This window comes from Corylus avellana, chromosome ca2, assembly GCF_901000735.1.
Source record: "Corylus avellana chromosome ca2, CavTom2PMs-1.0".
Lineage (NCBI taxonomy): Eukaryota > Viridiplantae > Streptophyta > Magnoliopsida > Fagales > Betulaceae > Corylus > Corylus avellana.
The window spans coordinates 13,330,356-13,349,304 of record NC_081542.1 but is presented as its reverse complement, the minus strand read 5'-3'; the positions used below and the strand labels follow the sequence as shown (position 1 = coordinate 13,349,304).

The window sequence follows — 18,949 nt, the reverse complement described above, 5'->3', positions numbered from 1 at the left end:
GACCCTTGGCAGTCAACTATGGGTTGAATCTATGTGAGAGACAGAGGGAGGTCCTCCTCCTATGGCCAACTGCTCCAGATAGATAAATGGCTTTTGTGTGGGTCCTTCTAGGAGTTTTTTTTTTTTTTTTTTTTTTAATTTAATTAAAAAAAAAAAGGAAAGGAAAAAGAAAAGAAAAATAATTAAGAAAAATAGAAGACTCCAACAACTACAAGTCACGCAAGTAGTATTCTTGTTTGGAAAGCCACGTCACCCGAAACACGGCGTATCCAACTCCCATGCAAGTGTTGTGGAGCCCACGGTGTTTTTCTTTTTCATAAATAAATTAAATTAAATTAAATAAAAAGATGCAGAGGGAATTTTCTCTCAAGAGGGTGTGGTGGGGTCCTCATCATCTCATATTTTGATGGGCCCAACAGATCTCTCAAACATGGGTGTATATTACCTGTAATGTCTTTTCTTATAATATTAGTGTAAAGTTTTAGATTATTGATTGATGATGACCCACACGTCATTCAGATTTTTCTCATTTTTTTAGTTAAAATATCAAAATATATTTTTTTATTAATTTAAATTTTTGACATTAATGACATAATATCACATCGAAGTATTAGGTAGATCAATCGGCTGTGACCACGCTTAATGAAGCGGAGGTCACTAGTTCGAATACTTACTTTTTTATTTCAGTTAAATGTCTTACGTGCAGAAGGTTTGTGCCAAAATGTAAAGAAGAATATCAAAATATTAATTAAATAAAAAACTACATTTACTCTATCTAGCTATCACTCTGTTTGTAATGTCCTCCACAACCTACCATTTAGGTTGCAATGTCTCGTATCCATGCTCGAAATGACAACATTACCTTCAGATAGAATAATTAAAAAACGAAAAAGCAAAAAATTCTTAACTTTTTCAGATTTTTTTTTCCCCTAAATTTATGCATTTTCCCATTTTGATTTTTTGAAAAATTTTCAATTTTTTCAAATATATATTTCCTATCTTAGAGTATTTTTATCATTTTGGACGTGCAAGGTAAACATCGAAATTCCAATGGAAGATTGGAGAGAACATTGTAAAAAATGAAACGTTGTGTGCATTGCAAAAATGATGGTAGTTAGAGGGAATAAACGTAGTTTTTGCTTAATTTAATAAATAAGATTCACTCTTTCTTATCGACCTAATTTTTTTTTATTTTTTAGAGAAGTGATTTAATAAAATCTTTCTTTTATTGGAAAGGTATTATACAATTCTACTTGTGAGTAAAAAACACTAGTGAAAAACTATTTTGCAAAATGGATCTAACTAGTAGGCTAAGAAAAAGGTAAGATCATAACTTCATATGCCTTTTCAAATTCATAGTATTGGATATGAAGAATGCTACGCTTACAGAAAAACTTTTATAAAGTGATGTGATACAAAATGATTAGAAATGAGATAAATCCAAATTTTGATAAACTCAATCATATTGTGCCACGTCACTTTGTAAAAACTTTTTTGGCAAGCCTAGCATTTCTCGTTGGATATGGAAAGTTTCAATTTAGGGCTAGGAGAGAAGCATGGGATTTTATTTTTAAAATCTTTTCAAATTTGAATTTGAAAATTATTGGATAGAACCGGATTCTTTTTTGTTGTCCTGTGAAACAAAATAACTAATCTCTCTCTCTCTCTCTTGGTTAAGAAGATTAATGATTAAATTAGACTATATACAGGAACAAATTTCCATTCTAATTAATGTTTTAATTAAATTTAGATATGTTTCAACACGTATAGTAAAGAAAAATGAGATAAATGTATTTTTGCTCCCCGTGGTTTGGAGTTTTGACAAATAGTTCAATGAGTTTTAAAAAGTGATTGTTCTCAAATAGTAGCTCTTTCGGTTGGAGATCAAGCCTCATAAAGTGGAGGTTACTAGTTTGAATCATTCTCCTCACTTTCCCTCTCCTTCTATGAACATGTAAAAAAAAATTAAATAAATAGTAATTGCAAATAGAAAAAGTTGATAAAATTCATTAATATGCTAAATGGAGGTGGTTGAATCATCACACGGGCCTGGGGTGGCTTGGCCACCACCTTTGAGCATATATATAGGGGTGGCTGAACCACCCCTATGCTCATTGGAGTGGTTTGGCCACCCCTAATAGTCATGGCGTGCAGGGAGAGAGGGATTGTCATAGGCCATAGCTCCCCCTCAATTCTTAAGAATAAAAAATTTTTAAGGTAAAAAAAATATTATAAGGTACTAGCCCCTAGCAACAGAATTTTTTGGCCCTTAGCCCTTGCCCATAATAATTTCTAGCTCCGTCCCTAAAGCCACGTAATTTTTTTTTTCCTTATCATAGAGAGTGATTAATCACTTTTTAAAATTCAATGAGCTATTTGTCAAAACTCCAAACTACAGGGACTAAGAATGCATTTATCTAAAAAAAAACTTAACTTTTTCTACAAAGAATGATGTGAGATTTTTTTTTTTTTTTGGATAAACAAATGTTTACTACATGATTGAACCCATGTTTAGCCCTACATGAATGAATTATCGTTGGTGGATCTTGATGCTGACCAAGTATTATGAGGAAGCAAAGAAGAAAAATTGAAGGCATTATCATGTTTTATTTTTATTTTTATTTTCTAATTGAATGACATTATCATGTTTTATTGTTTGGCTATTAAAATCTCCCGTGGACTTTTGCTGTGGGGTGATGCACCAATCTCATCAATTTTGTTTCTCTACCAAAATCCTACTTTGTTTTTTTAATTCAAAGTGGGGAAGGAGATACCAAAATCCTACTGAATACATTTATAAAATCCTTTTATATTATCTTAATGCATAAAGTATGCTTGATTTCTTAATGAAATTAATTCAAAGTATAATGAAACTATTTCTTGAACTCGTGTTCAATTGCGTATCACGTTGTGAATTTGCATACTATTGATGAAATATGTTGCTAACAATAGTGACGAGCCATGATTCAGCAATAGTTGAACTACTCAATATAAAATTCAAAATTTGTTTTTTTTTTGTTTTTTTTTTGTTTTTTTTTTTTGTAAATTACTTATTAGCCAAGGCTCTTTCGTTATTTGCCAAGAATAATGGATAAAAGTTGTGGCCGATAAGCTTTCTCAACAAAACAACATAAACAGCTCTTTTTTTTTTTCTTTTCTTTTAGTGTTCGCACGAAGGGAGAAAAATGAAAAAGAAAGATTCGAATTAGTAACTTATACTTTATGAGGCGTAATCGTTAGCCGAATAAATTACCAATTAAGGACACATAAACGACTTATTAAACGCCCTCTAAAAGTCATTAGTGACAACTTTTGAACTATAAAAATTATCGCTAAAGAACAAAATTCTTGTAGTGATTATATGGGTGAGAGGTCATGAATACTATTTTCACCACAACTAGGAAAAGAAAAATAAACATTACCAATAAAAAAAAAGCCAAAGGTAAATAAAGAAACTTCAATAACCTTTGATACCCCTGCAATTGAAATCCAAAAGGGGTATTAGAGTAGTTTCACTACCATGCTCCCACCTTTATTGCTTTTAGGCTGTACAGAAGATAGCCAGACATAAAAAAGTTGACAATGTATTATATAATACAGATTAGGTAAATAAATATTTGTTATTTATGGGTAATTAAAAATGTGGGTCTAGCTGGATTTGATGGTTGAAGAGAAATGCCAAATAATCGTAGCAAAATGACAACTTTTCCCGCTTGCATGTTGTCCCCGCATTTGAACAAATTCTTGGGTGTTTCCTTATCATAATCTTACTTGTAAGAATCTCTATAAAACACTCCTTGATGATGAAAGACACAGACAGAGAGAGAGAGAGGGGAAAAGTGTGATGGAACATGCAACTTTATAAAAGTTTTGGAGTCTTCATAATGGAAATTAACGAGGGTCCATTTTTTTTTTTTGTCCAAAAAAAATATTTTTAAAGATATTATTTTTGAAAATATTTTTAAGCGTTTGGTTCGTACAACAATAAAAAAGGCCATTGAGTTTTGATGACGGTCTTACGGACTCCGACGATTTGAAAAGTGAAACTTCAAATTTAAAACGTGGTTTACAGTTTTAAGAAAAGAAAACATTTAATGAAAATTAAGTAAGCTTTTTGGGTTAAAAAAAAAAAAAAAAAAGAACTTTTTTGGTCAAATTGAAAATGTTTTCAGTTACCTATTACTTTTTAAAAAATACAAATAATATTTTTTTTAAATTATTTTACGCTGAAACAAACATAAAATTCAATATGAGCATCAAAACGTTCAACTGGATAATTGATTATTTTCCTTAAAAGCTATTCAATTATCTCAAGGAATCCCATTTCTTGGCCCAGCTACGTTGTAGTTGAACATTAAAAAACAACCGGCATGTATTTTTTTCCTCAGCAAATACATCAGCACAAACAACACACCGGAAACAAAAGAAAACAAACAAAAGAAACAAAACAAAGTAAAGGTGGGGGATGGGGGAATTATAGGGCTTGAGTTTGACGTACAAGGACCACGCCAATTGAAAAGGAGAAGAAATGGGAATGGCTGTCACTGATTATAGTGGAGGCGGTCTACAGGAAAATAGCCAGCATTCATGATCATAACCAAATCTTACCCATTTCATGACCACATGCAACTTTTACGGTGCAAGTGCAAGCCAGTTTTCCAATCATATTTATGGGATTCATAAAGAAGCATAATTTATAGGATGATAATTCTCTCCAATTCAAATGAAATGAATAGTATCAATTTTATGATCAGGATTTAAAGTTTATGCATTTAACGGTGTATATGATTTTACATTATTTAAGTTTTTTAAAACGCATGTTAACATTGACTTCATATTTACTGTTAAATTCACGAACTTTGAATCTTGACTATGAAATAGATATTATCCATTTCATTTCAAATTGAGATGATCATATCCTATTTGTAATTCACATATCCGGTCGCTTAATATTCGTCTAATTATTAGAGCAAGCTATCTAATGTCTTGTTTGCCAAATCTCCATTTTCGGTCCATAATATATTAGGCAAGACATAATTCATTGCGGCCGTAATGTGTTGGAAACTTGCAGCGCTTAAGTGACTGCAAAATATTGTGCGGATGTTCTGGTATTCACCGATGATAATTTGAACAAATGTAGCTTCGAGCTCTTGGTTCCATTAGGTGGCCATAGGATCTCTTATTTTGTCCAACATAATAATATATATATGTTTAAAAATTTAATTCATTTTTCAGAAAAAAATAAGTTTAAAAAATAATTTATTTTATCTTTGTTTGTAACATTTAAAAATGTATTGAAATTAACATAGGAAAGCTAGCGAGAAAATAAGGGAGGTGATAAGAATATTTGTAACGCCTCCAAATTTGGCTTTGACCAGCGCCCCTACACACACAAAAAAATTAAAAAAATAAAAAATAAAAATAAACAAACATTTAGTGACATGGTCATTTGGGGCGTTTTTGGCTAAAAAAAAAAGCCTCATTTGATTTAGTAACGCTTGAATAACGGCACTTGACGCACATCCCAAATGATAGCGACTGAAATTCAATTTAGAAATTCTTCTTTCAGTGAAAAATGCCTTCAAAATGAGGCATTTTAGGTAAAGCGTTGCTAAATTGGAAAGGGAGTGCTTGGCACTGTGCAAGCACACCCTTTTGGAAAAGTCGAAAAGGGGGCGCCCACGTGGCCAAGCACCCCTTCTAGAAAAAGGGGCGCTTGCCCACGTGGGCGCCCCTTTTACAAATGGAGGCGCTTGCAGTGTCAAACATCCCCAATAATTAATATATTCCATTTATTTTTATTTTTTTTAATATGCCTTTTAATTGTGTTTTAATTTTTTTTTTTTACCTATTTAAAAAACCTGATAACAAATTCAAATTCAATACTATACAATCCCATACAATCTCATAATGTATATTTGAATCAAAATTTTATTCGAGTACAATCTCCTACTACAATCTCACATACAATCTCAATTGCTCCCAATAAATTACAATTCCTTACAAAATACAAATCCTCTTATAATTACATTCAAAATACAAAGATTCCTCTTGTTTGACAGTGGATCCAGATAAGACTTCATCACCCGGGCTCCTCTAAGAGACGATATATCTCCTAACTTGACACTAATAACATCTCCTGGTACCAAGATTTCAGCTTCTTGCTCTGTCCATCTTCCATTAAGAAATATATCTCAATAATAATTCAACAACTTAGCACAGTAAAAATTCAATTTCAGAAACAAACTTTTTGCTTTTTGTGTGTGTGTGTGTTTTTTTTTTTGGCCACAACATGAGTTTAAAGCCGCCCCTATCAACGTCAAATTTCAAGGTTATGGTACAAGTATTTAACTCAATATTTGTGCACAACAAGTGCCTCTTCTTCACTAATAGACCACAATAAAAGGATTCAGACGTATGTTTAAGTATTATCCCTGGCTCAAAGACTGGTCAACGAACGCTCGTGGTGGTCCCCCTAGCGTACGCTCGCACTCTAGGTCAAGAGCGTACGTTCGGGGTGGTACCCCTAGCATATGTTCGGTCAGGGAGTGGATGTTTAAGGTTTTGCTTAAAAGGGTTCAAGGAGTTGGGCTACTTATAATGGGTTTGGGCGTTTGGGTTATAAAACCATGTTTTATGAAAATATTAGTCGCTTTGTAGTAAATTAGCCTTTTTAAAATTGGTGTTTTATCGGGGTATTACAATATTACCTGATATAGTTGCTATTCTCTTTTGGCGGTTCCACTTATCTATATTAAATACGGTGGCAAGTCGTCATACCAAATAATACAAATTTTAAGTGCAACTCACAATTAAAAATTCGTTTGCAAAGGAAGGGTATGTAGGAGCTTATGGATACATAGTTAATGTTACTTAAGCCATGCGGGACACTTAGGGTCCATTTAGGATTGCAATTTAAATAAGTGCGATTTTAAAAATTGTGTTTTTCAAATCGTTACTTTTTAAAATCGTAAAGGCGTTTGGTAAAACATGTTAATTTTTTTTATCAAATATTTGTTATGCGAAATCGTGATTTTAGTTTAAATTCACGTTTTTTTTCAAATAAGCACCCCTAACATGCTTATAGAAATCACACACACACACACACACACACACACACACACACACACACACATATATATATATATATATATTTTCTATTAAGAGCTTTTTAAATCACAATCCCAAACGCATCCTTAGGATTGTAACAATTATGTAGGTCTTATTATATTTAATTTTCAAGAGTTAGGTGTGTTTTTGTAATTCAATAAATAGATGTCACCTTATATTATTTTGGGTAAGTCAATAAACAAGTGTTACCTTAGGGTTTAATTGTGAGTTTATTTAAGTAAGATTTGCACTCCAATTGAGGCAACAAACATAGCCCAAATTGCTACGATGAGAGACTCATCTTATTAGTGGTGAGATTAGTGGCAATAAACTGGTCAAATTCATACAAACTAATTTAATAAAATGATATGTGTCTCATAGTTATTAAAAAAAATGTGAGAAGCACACGTAATTTAAAAAAAAAGGGTTAAATACATTTTACCCCCAAAGTTTGAGATGATTTTCAATTTGACCTACAATGTTTCAATTTTACAATGCACCCAACCAAAGTTAAAAAATAATAATAATAAAAAAATAAAAAAATTCATTGTAGCCCATCCGTTAACCATTTCCGTTTTCTTTAACGGAAATAATGGAAAAACTAAATTGTCCACACACTTTTATTTTTTTTTTTTTTAAAAAAAAAAAAAATTCGAGGGCGGCAGTAACCACCCCTTTGGCCATTTTGGGGGTGCCCATATTGGGGGTGGCGTACCACCCCCATGGCCCATGGGGGTGGCCGACCATCCCCAAGGGGCCAAATGAGGGTGGTCGAAACCACCTCCAAGGGGCCAAATGGGTGTGGTTTTGACCACCCCAAATGGCCAAGGGGGTGGTGTAATACTCAACTTTTTAAATCGTTTTTTTTTTAAAAAAAAGAGTTTTAACTGCTTACTCAACAAGTTGTTAGTCTTCTAAACAAGCCCAAACAATAAACGCTTGACTTTCCTTAGTGGGCCCAAGCCTTTAGGGCATTTTAGCAAGCAAAAGCCCAAAATACCGTCACTGGGCGAGCGCTAGCTTTGAGGACCACACCGAGCGCTCGTTTGAACCTCATGTCACTCTCGTGAAATCGTACTCTGAACACTTTTGGCCTTTTGTGATCAGTACACGAGCGCTCGCATGAATAGTACACACAAGCGCTCGTTGACTAGTTTTGGACCCTTGGTTAGTACCCGAAACGCACGCCTGAAAAGCATTTTTGGCTCATTGTGAACAGTCCATAAGCGCTCGATCGGAGACCACACGAGCACTCGCACCTTTTCAGAAATCACTTGACAAAATTTATGAATAGTACACGAGCGCTCGCATGAGTAGTACACACGAGTGTTCGCCCCTTTTCAGAAATTTTTCCATTTTGCCCTCAGCTTCTTCCCCTATAAATACACATTCCCCCATTCGACTCAGCCCTCAAACTAGCCTCTGGAACCTTGGGAAAACCCTGCTACTTTGATATTTGAGAGTGTGTGAGCTTTGTGAGTGACTTGGGAGAAGGGAGGAGCACTGTTGAGAGACCTACTTGTTGAGGTAATCTCTGCACCTTCTTGTTTTTGTGTTATTAAGTTTCTTTTTTTACAATAGCCTAAACGTTTGCTTGAAGTGATGATTTCTCATTTCAATGTTTTAAGCATTTTAGTGCTAAGGTAAGCCTTTGCACCATTTCTTTGTTTAATAAAACTTGTTTCAAAAGGTGTTTTTCAAGAGACGCTATTAAGAACACTTATAATATGTTTTGGTGCTTACAATGAACAATGTTTTCAAAGGCTTTTAAACACATCTCCGATTCTTGTGTTTTACTTGTTTTACTAAGAGCTTAGAAAGTAGGAACCAACCCATAGCTTAGATAGGGGCCTAGAATGCATTTTAGGGGCTTATGGCCAAACCCTAGGTCACTAGCTGAACGCTCGCCCTAGGGAACGAGCGCTCGACCAGAGGCCGGTTCATATGCCCCTTAGTCCCATAAATGTGTACAAGGTCTTAGCACCCATTTTTGTGAGATGAACCCTCATAGAGTTCTCTAGTACTGCTTCTAACGATAAGCCGTATTTCATGATAGTAGGAATTCGTGATGCCAGAGGACCTAAGCCAGCGTACAAGGTAAGTAACCACTCACGAACACTTTCCTTAAAAACGTAGGATATGCCAGTTGACTGACCACGCGTATGATATGAGCATGTCTACTTTTTGTAATAACTTGGTAACTGCTTTAATAACTAGTTGATAAGATTCATTGTATGACATGGTACATGGGTACGTGCAGAATAATGGTCATGGGCTTACTATATAGACTTCATTCTATTGTTAGATGTGTGTGTATGGGCTTTGAATCCAATGATTTTCGTGACTGGCGCAGCCATTCCCTAATGGTTGATCATTACAGGATAGACATCATTAGTGGTGTGGGCCACCCGAGGTTGAAATCGATCGTGCCACTAGTGGTGGACGGTAGCGTACAATGGCTGAGGCCCCAACATTGTCTTATAGGTCCCTCGGGATAGCGTCAACCCTGCTAACAATGGGTACTATCTTGGGTAGATCATACATGAGAGTTAGAACCTATAAACCATTAGTTTTATGCATTAAAATACTTAGGCGCTTACCCCCGGGAGTATACCAACTTTTATCAAACCAAACGATATTTTCAAGTTGTATTAACGAAGACAACACTTCTTTTAAATGTTTACCAAAACATGAACGTTTATTTATACCAAATTGTGAGGTTTACTTACTAAGTCGTTAAACTTACGTTGTTATTACCCTTTTAGGAAGCTTGTCACTAGAACCCAAGAGTGGTATGGCTACCACTGCAGACCCTGCTTAAGGATTTGTATAATGTTATCAGGTTTGCCATTTTCTATTGATTAGTTGCTCCATGTATTTAATTTGAGGATTTAATTTGTATCATGACAATGTAAATAGTTTCTCTCAAATTGTACTTCACCTTCCTATGCATTACTCTGAAATGCTTAGAGGGGCGATTCCTCATTTAGCCACAAGTTGGTTTAACTGAGGCAATTGCTAGTAACCCTGCCAAGTTAGCCAAGACTAATTTTGGGGGCGTTACAAAAATGCCAAATAATCGTAGCAAAATGAAAACTTTTCTCTCTCGCATGTTGTCCCCCCACTTGAACAAATTCTTGGGAGTTTCCTTTTCATAATCTTACTTGTAAGAATCTCTATAAGAGTTTTCTCTCTTGATGATGAGAGAGAGAGGAAAAGTATGATGGAACATGCAACTTTATAAAAGTTTTGGAGTCTTCGTATTGGAAATTAATAAGGTTCTAATGCTTAAAGAGGTCATTAATTAGGTAAATTGTCATGGTAGATTTAAGGATAGTTTATTACGATTGTGGATGTTTGGTTTTTATGAATCTCAGTATATATATATGACATGATGGGGTGGTATGAGCTGTAGTAAATTTTAAGGGAAACTTTACAAATGACTCTTGAACTATTACGTGTTTTGAAAAAAACTTTTTCAAATTTCAAAATCTTTCAATTGGAATGACGACTACTCGGTGTGGCGCAACATTCGGGAGCAGGATCAGTAGGAGGCAAGGTGAGGATCTACTGTAGCTAGGCCATGGATATATCATAACGAACCTAGAAGCAGCCATGGAAAATGGTTGGAAAGTTCTGGAAGTAGCCGGAGGGTGACCCACGCACTCCATTGTATGAGAACTTCAACTAGTTCATACGGCTGATTTATTAAAATATGATAGAAATCTATTCACTAGTTTTTATGGGAAAAATAGAATGCACCTCTATATGAAAAAAATATAACTTATTTAGAGCTATTATTTTGGTAGAAAGAAATAACCTAAGCTTTGTTAAAAACTTGAGGAACTTTTAATATCAAACAGCGATAACGCTACAGATTAAAAAAATCAAATTTACCAACATAAATAAACCTTAGAAAACCATTTAATCATAAAAAATTGTTAATCACCAACGGTAATAATTGATATTTTCTTAAATCTCATGTATTAGTAAGGGTGAAAAGACGGTTGTGGCCAAGGGTGTAAACAAGCCAAGCTTGAGCGAGCTTCCCTTGTTTGGGCTCGGCTTGTTTAAATTTTACTCGAGCTGAACTTAAGGACGAGCCAAAAAATCGAGCTCGAGCTTGAGTTCATAATAAGTCAAGCCGAGCCGAGCCAGTTCATGAGCTGGCTCTTATATTTAATTTATTAATTTATTTTTTTATTATAAATTTAAACTTCAAGTACTCTTAAACGGCTCAAGAAGCCAGCTTACATATGAGCATTTGCTTAGTCTAGCTAGCGGAATATGGAATCCTAATCAATACAGTAAGGCACTTGGTTTTGAAGAGAGATGATATGCATCATTTTATAATAAAAGGATGCTAGTAAAAAAAAAAAAAAAAAATCAATTTTTAATATTAATATGAGGAACCATGTGAATAACTACCTATTCAAGCCTTATACAAGCTACTCACGAGCTTAGACGAGTCGAGCCGAGCTAGCTTCGTTTAATATTCAAGCCAGGATTCGTGTTCACGAAACACTTCATTTAATATTCGAGTCGAGCACGAGCTGAGTCCAAGCTCGCAAGCGAGCGGCTTGCTCTCTTAACAGCCCTAGTTGCGGTTAGTGGTTAATGGCTAAAACTGCTAACTACAACCACCTAGGTGGTTAGTAAATTTTACTAACCGCCTCCGCTAACCGATAGACGGTTAACCGCCTGGTTAGCATATAAATAACCACCTTGCTTTCAACCAAGCCTGCAAACAGATCGATCAAACTTTTTTAGCCAAAAAACTGGAGACCCAAAAAAACCAATATTTTCAAGCCTTTTCAACAGATCAATCTAAAGAAAAAAAAAAATTCGTGCTTGAGAAATGAAACAAGGTATCTCACTATCTCGAATTCATGCTTGAGTTCGAGGGAGAGTGTCGATGGAGGTTGCGTCAGCGTGAAACCGAAAGAGAAGTGCTCGAGTTCATGGGAGAGTGGGGATGGAGGCTGCGTTGGTGTGAAACTGAAAGAGAAGAAGGAGGCGTCGAAGAGAAAGAAGAAGCTTTCCTAATATATATATTTTTAAAAAGCGGTTAGCGATTATAAGGCGGTTAATAAAAATTGCATTTTCACCCCTATGTATTAGTAACATTAAAAATATTAATCCTCTAAAAAAACAAAACATTAAAAATATTAATGTATGTGAATGGCCAAACGGTCATAAAAATTAAACTTTGAATGGCTCATTTAAAAGAATATTTGTAGCACATTTACTACAACATTATCAATGTCGACACATGGTTATCATCTTCGACTTTTGGGTCGATGCTAATGGCTAATTAAAAACAGGAACGAAAGAAAAAAATATATATAAGGAAACATTAGTATTGACCCGATAGTGGAAGCTAATAGCTAGGTATCAACATCGACACACACAAGTTCAAAGGTAAAATAAGAGTTTGTGAGATTGTGTCTTTGTCTATGATTAAACGGTCATATTTATAATGATTTTGAACACATCTAATAGTCCAATATCATTTGGTTTTCACATTCAAGTTTTTTTAAAATATTTTGCGTAATAGATAATTTGACCAATCTATTTTACCTTTCTTGTAAGATAAATTATTGTAAGAAAAATTTAATAAGTTGTCAACCAAAATCAAGGACACATGGTTGAAACTCGTAACAATGATAAACTAAAATCAACGGTGCTAATAGTAAGTATAACATATAAAATATTAAAAAAAAAGATAATAATAATAATAGAACCAAGAAACAAATGAATAGAAGTGATGAAAAAAAAAATTAAGAGAAAAAAAATATATAATAAAAAGAAAGTGAGTCGTGCTTTGATTTTGAATTTTTTAAGATTTCAAACATACTTGATACTACAAGTCTACAACACCTTTTTTTTTTTTTTTTTTTTCTTTTTAAGGATTTAACCTTTTCTTTTGGGCCTTGTATAAATTGAAGGCCTTACCCAATACCCATGGAGCGGCCCTGTCCGGTTCGAACCGAGTTTTATTCTATTCAAGAAGCTAGTCAGTATTCACCATAACTTCTTCTTCTTCTCTTGTTCAAGATTCCATGGAAATGCCTACGAAGAAGCAGAATTCTGGTGATGATTTTGGATTCAGCGACCTATCAGACGAAGTTTTTCATCGCATTCTTAATTTCATTGAGATGAGGGACGTTGCGAGACTAAGCGTCGTATCAAAAAGATGCCGAGAGTTGTGCATTTCAAACCCTAGATTGTATTTGAGTAACATCAGCTCCAAATCAGGTGGACCTCGCTTCAACAGCTATGTGGATAGGTTCATGGCTCTCCGCTGCGTGCACGGGGTGAAGACGGAGCGCTTTGTGCTCCGTTGGTCTTTCGAAGGAAGCGTTGATCAAGACGAAGAATACCGGGTGGAGACGTGGTTGCAGAATGCAGTAAACTTGGGCGGCGTTACAGAAGTTCGCCTGAAATTCTTTCTCCCCGGTCCTCAACACTTTGCCTTGCCGCTTTGTGTTCTGCGTTGTAATTCCCTAACGTTCCTCAACATCGACGGCGGGAATACCCTTCTCAAATTACCCTCAGCTCCTCCCTATTTTGCTACAAAGCTCCAACGCTTACATTTACATCACGTTGGAATCAAAAACGACTTCAATTTGGGAGAATTGCTTTCATGTTTCATGTCCCTCAAGGTATTGAAGCTTGACAACATTTGCGGGATGAAGGGTATGACTATCACCAACTCGTCTATTGAGATTTTGTCAATAACAAGCGTTGATCGTCAGCTCTGCGATGTTGAGATTCAGCAGCTACACAAACTCTACGACCTTAAGCTAGTCTGGATTCCCAAATCCTCTAGTAGAACATCACTGAAAATCTCTGCTCCCAATCTCCAAAGATTTCAGTGGGCTGGAATTACTGTCGATGACTACTCTATGAGGGATTCGGCTGATCTTTTGCATGCCATAATTCAACTACCTGCTCATTCGAGGGGGAATCATAACTTGGTTAAGATTCTTCAAAGCGTACAAAAGGCTAGACATCTAGAACTATATGATTGTTTTGTTGAGGTAACGGCACAATTCTCCCTGTTATACTCTGAATGTTTGTGCCTTTGTTTAGGTTGATTAACGGGATAACACTCTCATTGTTCACTGAATCACTGGTATAAAATACTAAGAATAATTGATTTTTTTTAAACTAAACATAAACATATTAATTTTAGAATTTGGAGTATTAATAATACTATTTTTGTTTGGATTTATTTAGAATTTGAATCCAAGACCCATTTTGAATGTATAATAGCTAACCCCAAGGGGTTGAGATTTGGACAAATTAATTTTAGGTTCTACTGGCGACTTTTCAAAATAATTGAAGAGAGAGATTGGAAACACTAGATAAGACAAATTCCCTAGAATGAAAAAGAAGCGTACAAAATGTAAAGCATCTTTAATACGAACATTTGCTTTTAAACTTCCCAATCTTTAAACCCACTTCCCATCTGATTTGAGCAACAACTATCTCTTCAGAATAAACATGATTCCCATGCCTAATATTATTTCGTTGTTGCCAGATGTGATAAATTGTCGCTTCCCATCCAATTCTACAGAGGGTATTCTTCGAAGTTTTTATACCCCAACACATCATTTCATCCCAGCAGAATATGCTTACTAAAACCACATTGGAAAAATAAGTGGTCTCTCCCCTCTACACAACAACTGCAGAAGACACAAAGAACATTGCCATTATAGCCCCATTTTTGCATCCTCGACTATCTCTAACACTAAGCCATGTAAGAAAAGCTTGCAACAATTGGAGACCAAACCATCTACCGCCAACCCACATCCATACCCTTCCCTTCTTATTGCATTCCGGGGCTCAGATTCCTTTTTTTTTAATTTTTTTTATTTTTTTATGCAGTCCAAATTGGTTCATTCTTTACTCCTATAGGCACCAAATGGTGAGAAATTTGGATAGAGACCAAATCTTCTTATCTTGCTGGTTTTTCTGATCTATAATAACAGTTGAGAATTTATGATCAATCTTAATTCCTGCATCATAGATAACCAGTGAGCCTTATGTTTGATAAAGTACCCCAGCTGCAGCTGGATGCTAATGATCAAGCCAAAGGTAGATGTCCTTGCCATCACCCCCCACTTTGAATTGAATAAATTGTCAAGCAATGTTCCTCAATTTCAAAACTTTCTTGCTGCACCACGGGCAGTTTTGGGGAAGTATTAACTAACCAGAAACTCCTCCCTCTAATATTTGAAAGTTCAATAATTGTTTTTCTTCAAGATTAATATTTTTGAAAGTTTTGAATGTTACAACTCTTGTTTATTTCTTCTTTTTCTTTAAAACTATAACAAATTTAATTTACTTTGGAGTGATTTATTTGTGTATGTTAAGGTACATGCCATTTAGCAATATTTTTTGTTGTGCATTGATTTTACTTTTAAACTAAGATTTGCCTTTTAACGTTGTAGGCTTTACTTAAGCATGGTTTCTTGCCATTTTCATTTCATAGTGTTGAGCATTGAAGTGTGGTAAGAACTTCATCAAGGGGTGACCAAGTCCAAGTCCTACCATTGTCCGCCCTTCTCAGAGGAACAACTAATATAAAGTTTCTCAATCTAAACGTTCATAGTAGTGTAAGTAAAAGAGCACCATATATGCATTTTCAAACTATTTTTATAAACTGTCCATCTTTTAACTCTGTCAATTTCATCTTCTCTCTTTTGTTCTTTTATCAGGTAAAAAACTCAATGCCTTCGAGAGAGTTTCCATTTAAGATGGGATATTGGCAATCTCAAAACTTCATATTTACTCATCAACTGAAAAAAGTAGTGGTGCAGCTTTTTGATACAGAGAATGAAATAGAACTAATCAAATATTTGCTCACGAATGCACAAGAATTGGAATTGATGCTCATTTTGTATACATCACCAGTGTCATCAGATATCATTACTGAGTTAAGAAAGTTGAAGAAGCCTTCAACAAACTTGAGTCTACATTCAATCATACGATAAAATGGGCCGTGTTCGTGTTTGTGTTCATGTTCATCTTGATAGAAGACTTGTGTAATTAAATTTCCTTTGATGATTGCCAATCGGTGTGGTAAATGTTTTTTCAACCCTTTGGGAGTGTATACTTTTTGGCATTCATTATGTAATCGGTGGCTATTGATAGCACCTTAATGCGAAAGGGATCAGAAGTTTGAGAAGAAATGGTTTCCAAACTGCATAATGAAAAATTCAAATTCAAATTCAATGAGCATCAAAATGTTCCATTGGAAAATTGAGATATTTTCCTTAAAAGTTATAGGGCCTTACTTTCTCGAATCATAGGTATTTTCCTTAATTGCATAATTGTGTCCGAGTTTGGCATCCTCTAGGGTCTGCTATGCTAATTAATCTTAAGATCAAAGCAAGTTAAGCGAATTGCTGCTACATCAGAATGATTTTATCCCTTGAAAAACGCTTTTAGAATAAGTGTTGATTTAATATTGTATTAAAACAGAAGCCCAAAATTCGAACTCTAGCTCTACAGTTCATTCTCTAATTTATAAAATATTTCATATGTTGATGAAAAGTTTGAGGTCCTTTCATTTTGAAAAGTTTGAGGTCACACGTAAGAAAAAGTGTTAAATTATTAATTAAATAACAAATTTCACAATTTTTTTATTGGCTTAAACTTTGAAATAATTGGTGATTTAATACAATTGAAGACCGGAATGTTAAAGTAAATAATGATGAATTAGGTCGATCAAATTTTTCCTTGGACAAAGAGAAGTTTCAAAAGTTGTGCATTATTTTTGTATCTACACTCATATGTATTTTCTTAGAAATTAATCTTATAATTTTGCACTTAAATGAACATTACATTGGAGGAAGAAAACATCAATAAATAGAATAATGCTTTAGAATTCTAAACCTTATATATGGGTCAACTCTCACGTTGACACGACCCAACATGTTTATTAAATGTGTCATAAACGGATGACTCGAATCCATTTAACCTAAGCCCTGACATTAAATCTAGGTGTCGTGTTCGTGTTGGGCTGTAGGTTAAATTGCCAGTCCTACCCATAAGTTGTACGAAAATAATAAGGAAAAATTAGTTTGATCCTTAGATTTTCATGTATTTTAATTTAATCCTTTGATTTCACTATAAAGTTCTAAAAAAATACCCAAATTTAAATTTGATTACCAAAAAGTTAATGGAATTATTGGCTACAACTTGGGCTGGCTAACCAATCGGCGCCGCTCGCCAACCTTAGAGCATATTTGAGATTGCATTAAAGAGCTTATAAAGTATTTTTAGTACATTAAAAATAAAAATAGTGCTAGGCAAAAATGGGTGATGTTTGATGAAAAAATTGAAACACATTTTTTTAAAATTACTTTTTTGCTCTGAAAAATCCCAAAATGAGAAGCTTGAAAATGAAGCATGTGGTATAACCCCATTCAGACAAACTTGCATAGAAAAACAAAGATGTGACTTTTCTCTTCCAATGGTGTAAAACAAATTTACTTTTTTCTGCCATGAAATTTTGTGAAATCATAGGTATAGAATACCTTCACAAATGGTGGGATTAAAACAATGAAGATTGCAATTATTTTGACAAATAATGATGTTCTCTAATATGCATAAGAAGCCCGAGGTATTCCAAATTTGCTTCGTTTGGTTGGTCCAATGACGAAACAAACATTATCAAAAACCCATCCAGCTGCTGCAAATTAGAATCATCTTCTCTGACTGGGGAATCAAAAGTCAAAAGAACATCAACTGAGGGAGTGATTAGAGATTTTATGTAACACCTCGGTCCCATATTAGGAAGATGAGAAAAAGCCCACATAGAGTAGGTGATTTATAAAAAGATAGTCATGAGTGTTAAGTTCCACATTATTTAATTACTATAGGTGAAATTGGGCTTTACAATAAATTTTAAGGAAGCTCTAAATTGACTAGTCATTTTGGGGTAATAGAGCATATCTGACTAGCGCTTTTTCCTGAATCGTTACATTTTATGTTGCAAAGAGCTGTTCGTGAACGAGCTCGGGTTTGATTTGGATAACCTCAATTCAGTCTTGATTCATTTAATAAATGAGCAAATCATAAACACAAAAATATGATCAATTATTAACTGAGACGTACTCGTATAAATTGATCAACTCGACTTAGTTAATGTTCACAAATCGTATAAGCTCAATTCCGACTCGTAAGCTTCTATATATATATATTTTCTTCGTATATATACATATACACATCTTCAGGTAACCTATATAACATACTTGTTACTTACTAACCAATATAAATATAGGTATTTATATTAAAAATACATACTATTACCATATATTCTAATATTGTTTAAACTGGCTCTTTAAAATGTGACAATTTACTTGATTGAATTTTCTCATCTAATTACGCGAATTCCATCATTTTTCATCTTTCAGGAACCAGAGGATCCCCAATTGCATAACTTTTTTATTTTATTTTTTGTTAAATGAAAACATAATGCTATACTATGGCTTTGTTTTTGCTTCAGGTTATGCATATTAGTGCTAAAAATTGCTCCAGGTTTACCTTTTCTTCCCCATGTATGAGATCAGCAGAGAACATATATAAGTTGAAGAGGTGCTTTTTAGCCAAGATTAAATAAGCTTGCTTTGAAAGGTTAACAATCTTAAACATACATTTTCTGCCCAATAATCCAGTCTAGAGCTCACCGAGCAAAATGACAGGGAGAGCCCAATAATCCATCTTTGTTGTACATGCTTGAGAATTTCTCAGCTAAATATATATGTAGTAGCAGAGCTAGATAATTCATATTGGGGGTGCTGCTAAAAATGTAACATGTTGACGC

At 34.4% G+C, this 18,949-nt stretch overlaps 1 protein-coding gene across 5 annotated transcripts; it reads left to right on the top strand.

Annotated features, from left to right (window-relative positions):
- The first annotated feature begins 13,161 nt into the window (after positions 1–13,161).
- LOC132171757 (F-box/LRR-repeat protein At2g42720-like) lies at positions 13,162–16,323 on the top strand. Of its 5 annotated transcripts, none has more exons than XR_009439064.1 (3): positions 13,162–14,153; positions 15,611–15,734; positions 15,837–16,323. XR_009439064.1 is itself a non-coding variant. In XM_059583152.1 (2 exons), the coding sequence occupies exons 1-2, from the start codon at positions 13,173–13,175 to the stop codon at positions 16,110–16,112; spliced, it is 1,257 nt and encodes a 418-aa protein (XP_059439135.1). In that variant the 5' UTR covers positions 13,162–13,172; the 3' UTR covers positions 16,113–16,323. The 5 variants fall into 5 exon arrangements, 3 of the variants coding, with proteins under 3 accessions (XP_059439135.1, XP_059439136.1, XP_059439137.1); XR_009439063.1 differs by having other exon boundaries at positions 15,570–15,734; XM_059583152.1 differs by lacking the exon at positions 15,611–15,734.
- The last annotated feature ends 2,626 nt before the right edge of the window (positions 16,324–18,949 follow it).

Bases quoted from the DNA above. Each gene is read 5' to 3' on its own strand.
- LOC132171757 (XM_059583152.1), top strand. From the start codon at position 13,173: ATGGAAATGCCTACGAAGAAGCAGAATTCTGGTGATGATTTTGGATTC. The intron at 14,154-15,836 runs GTAACGGCACAA...TTCTTTTATCAG, and splicing joins TATATGATTGTTTTGTTGAG to GTAAAAAACTCAATGCCTTC.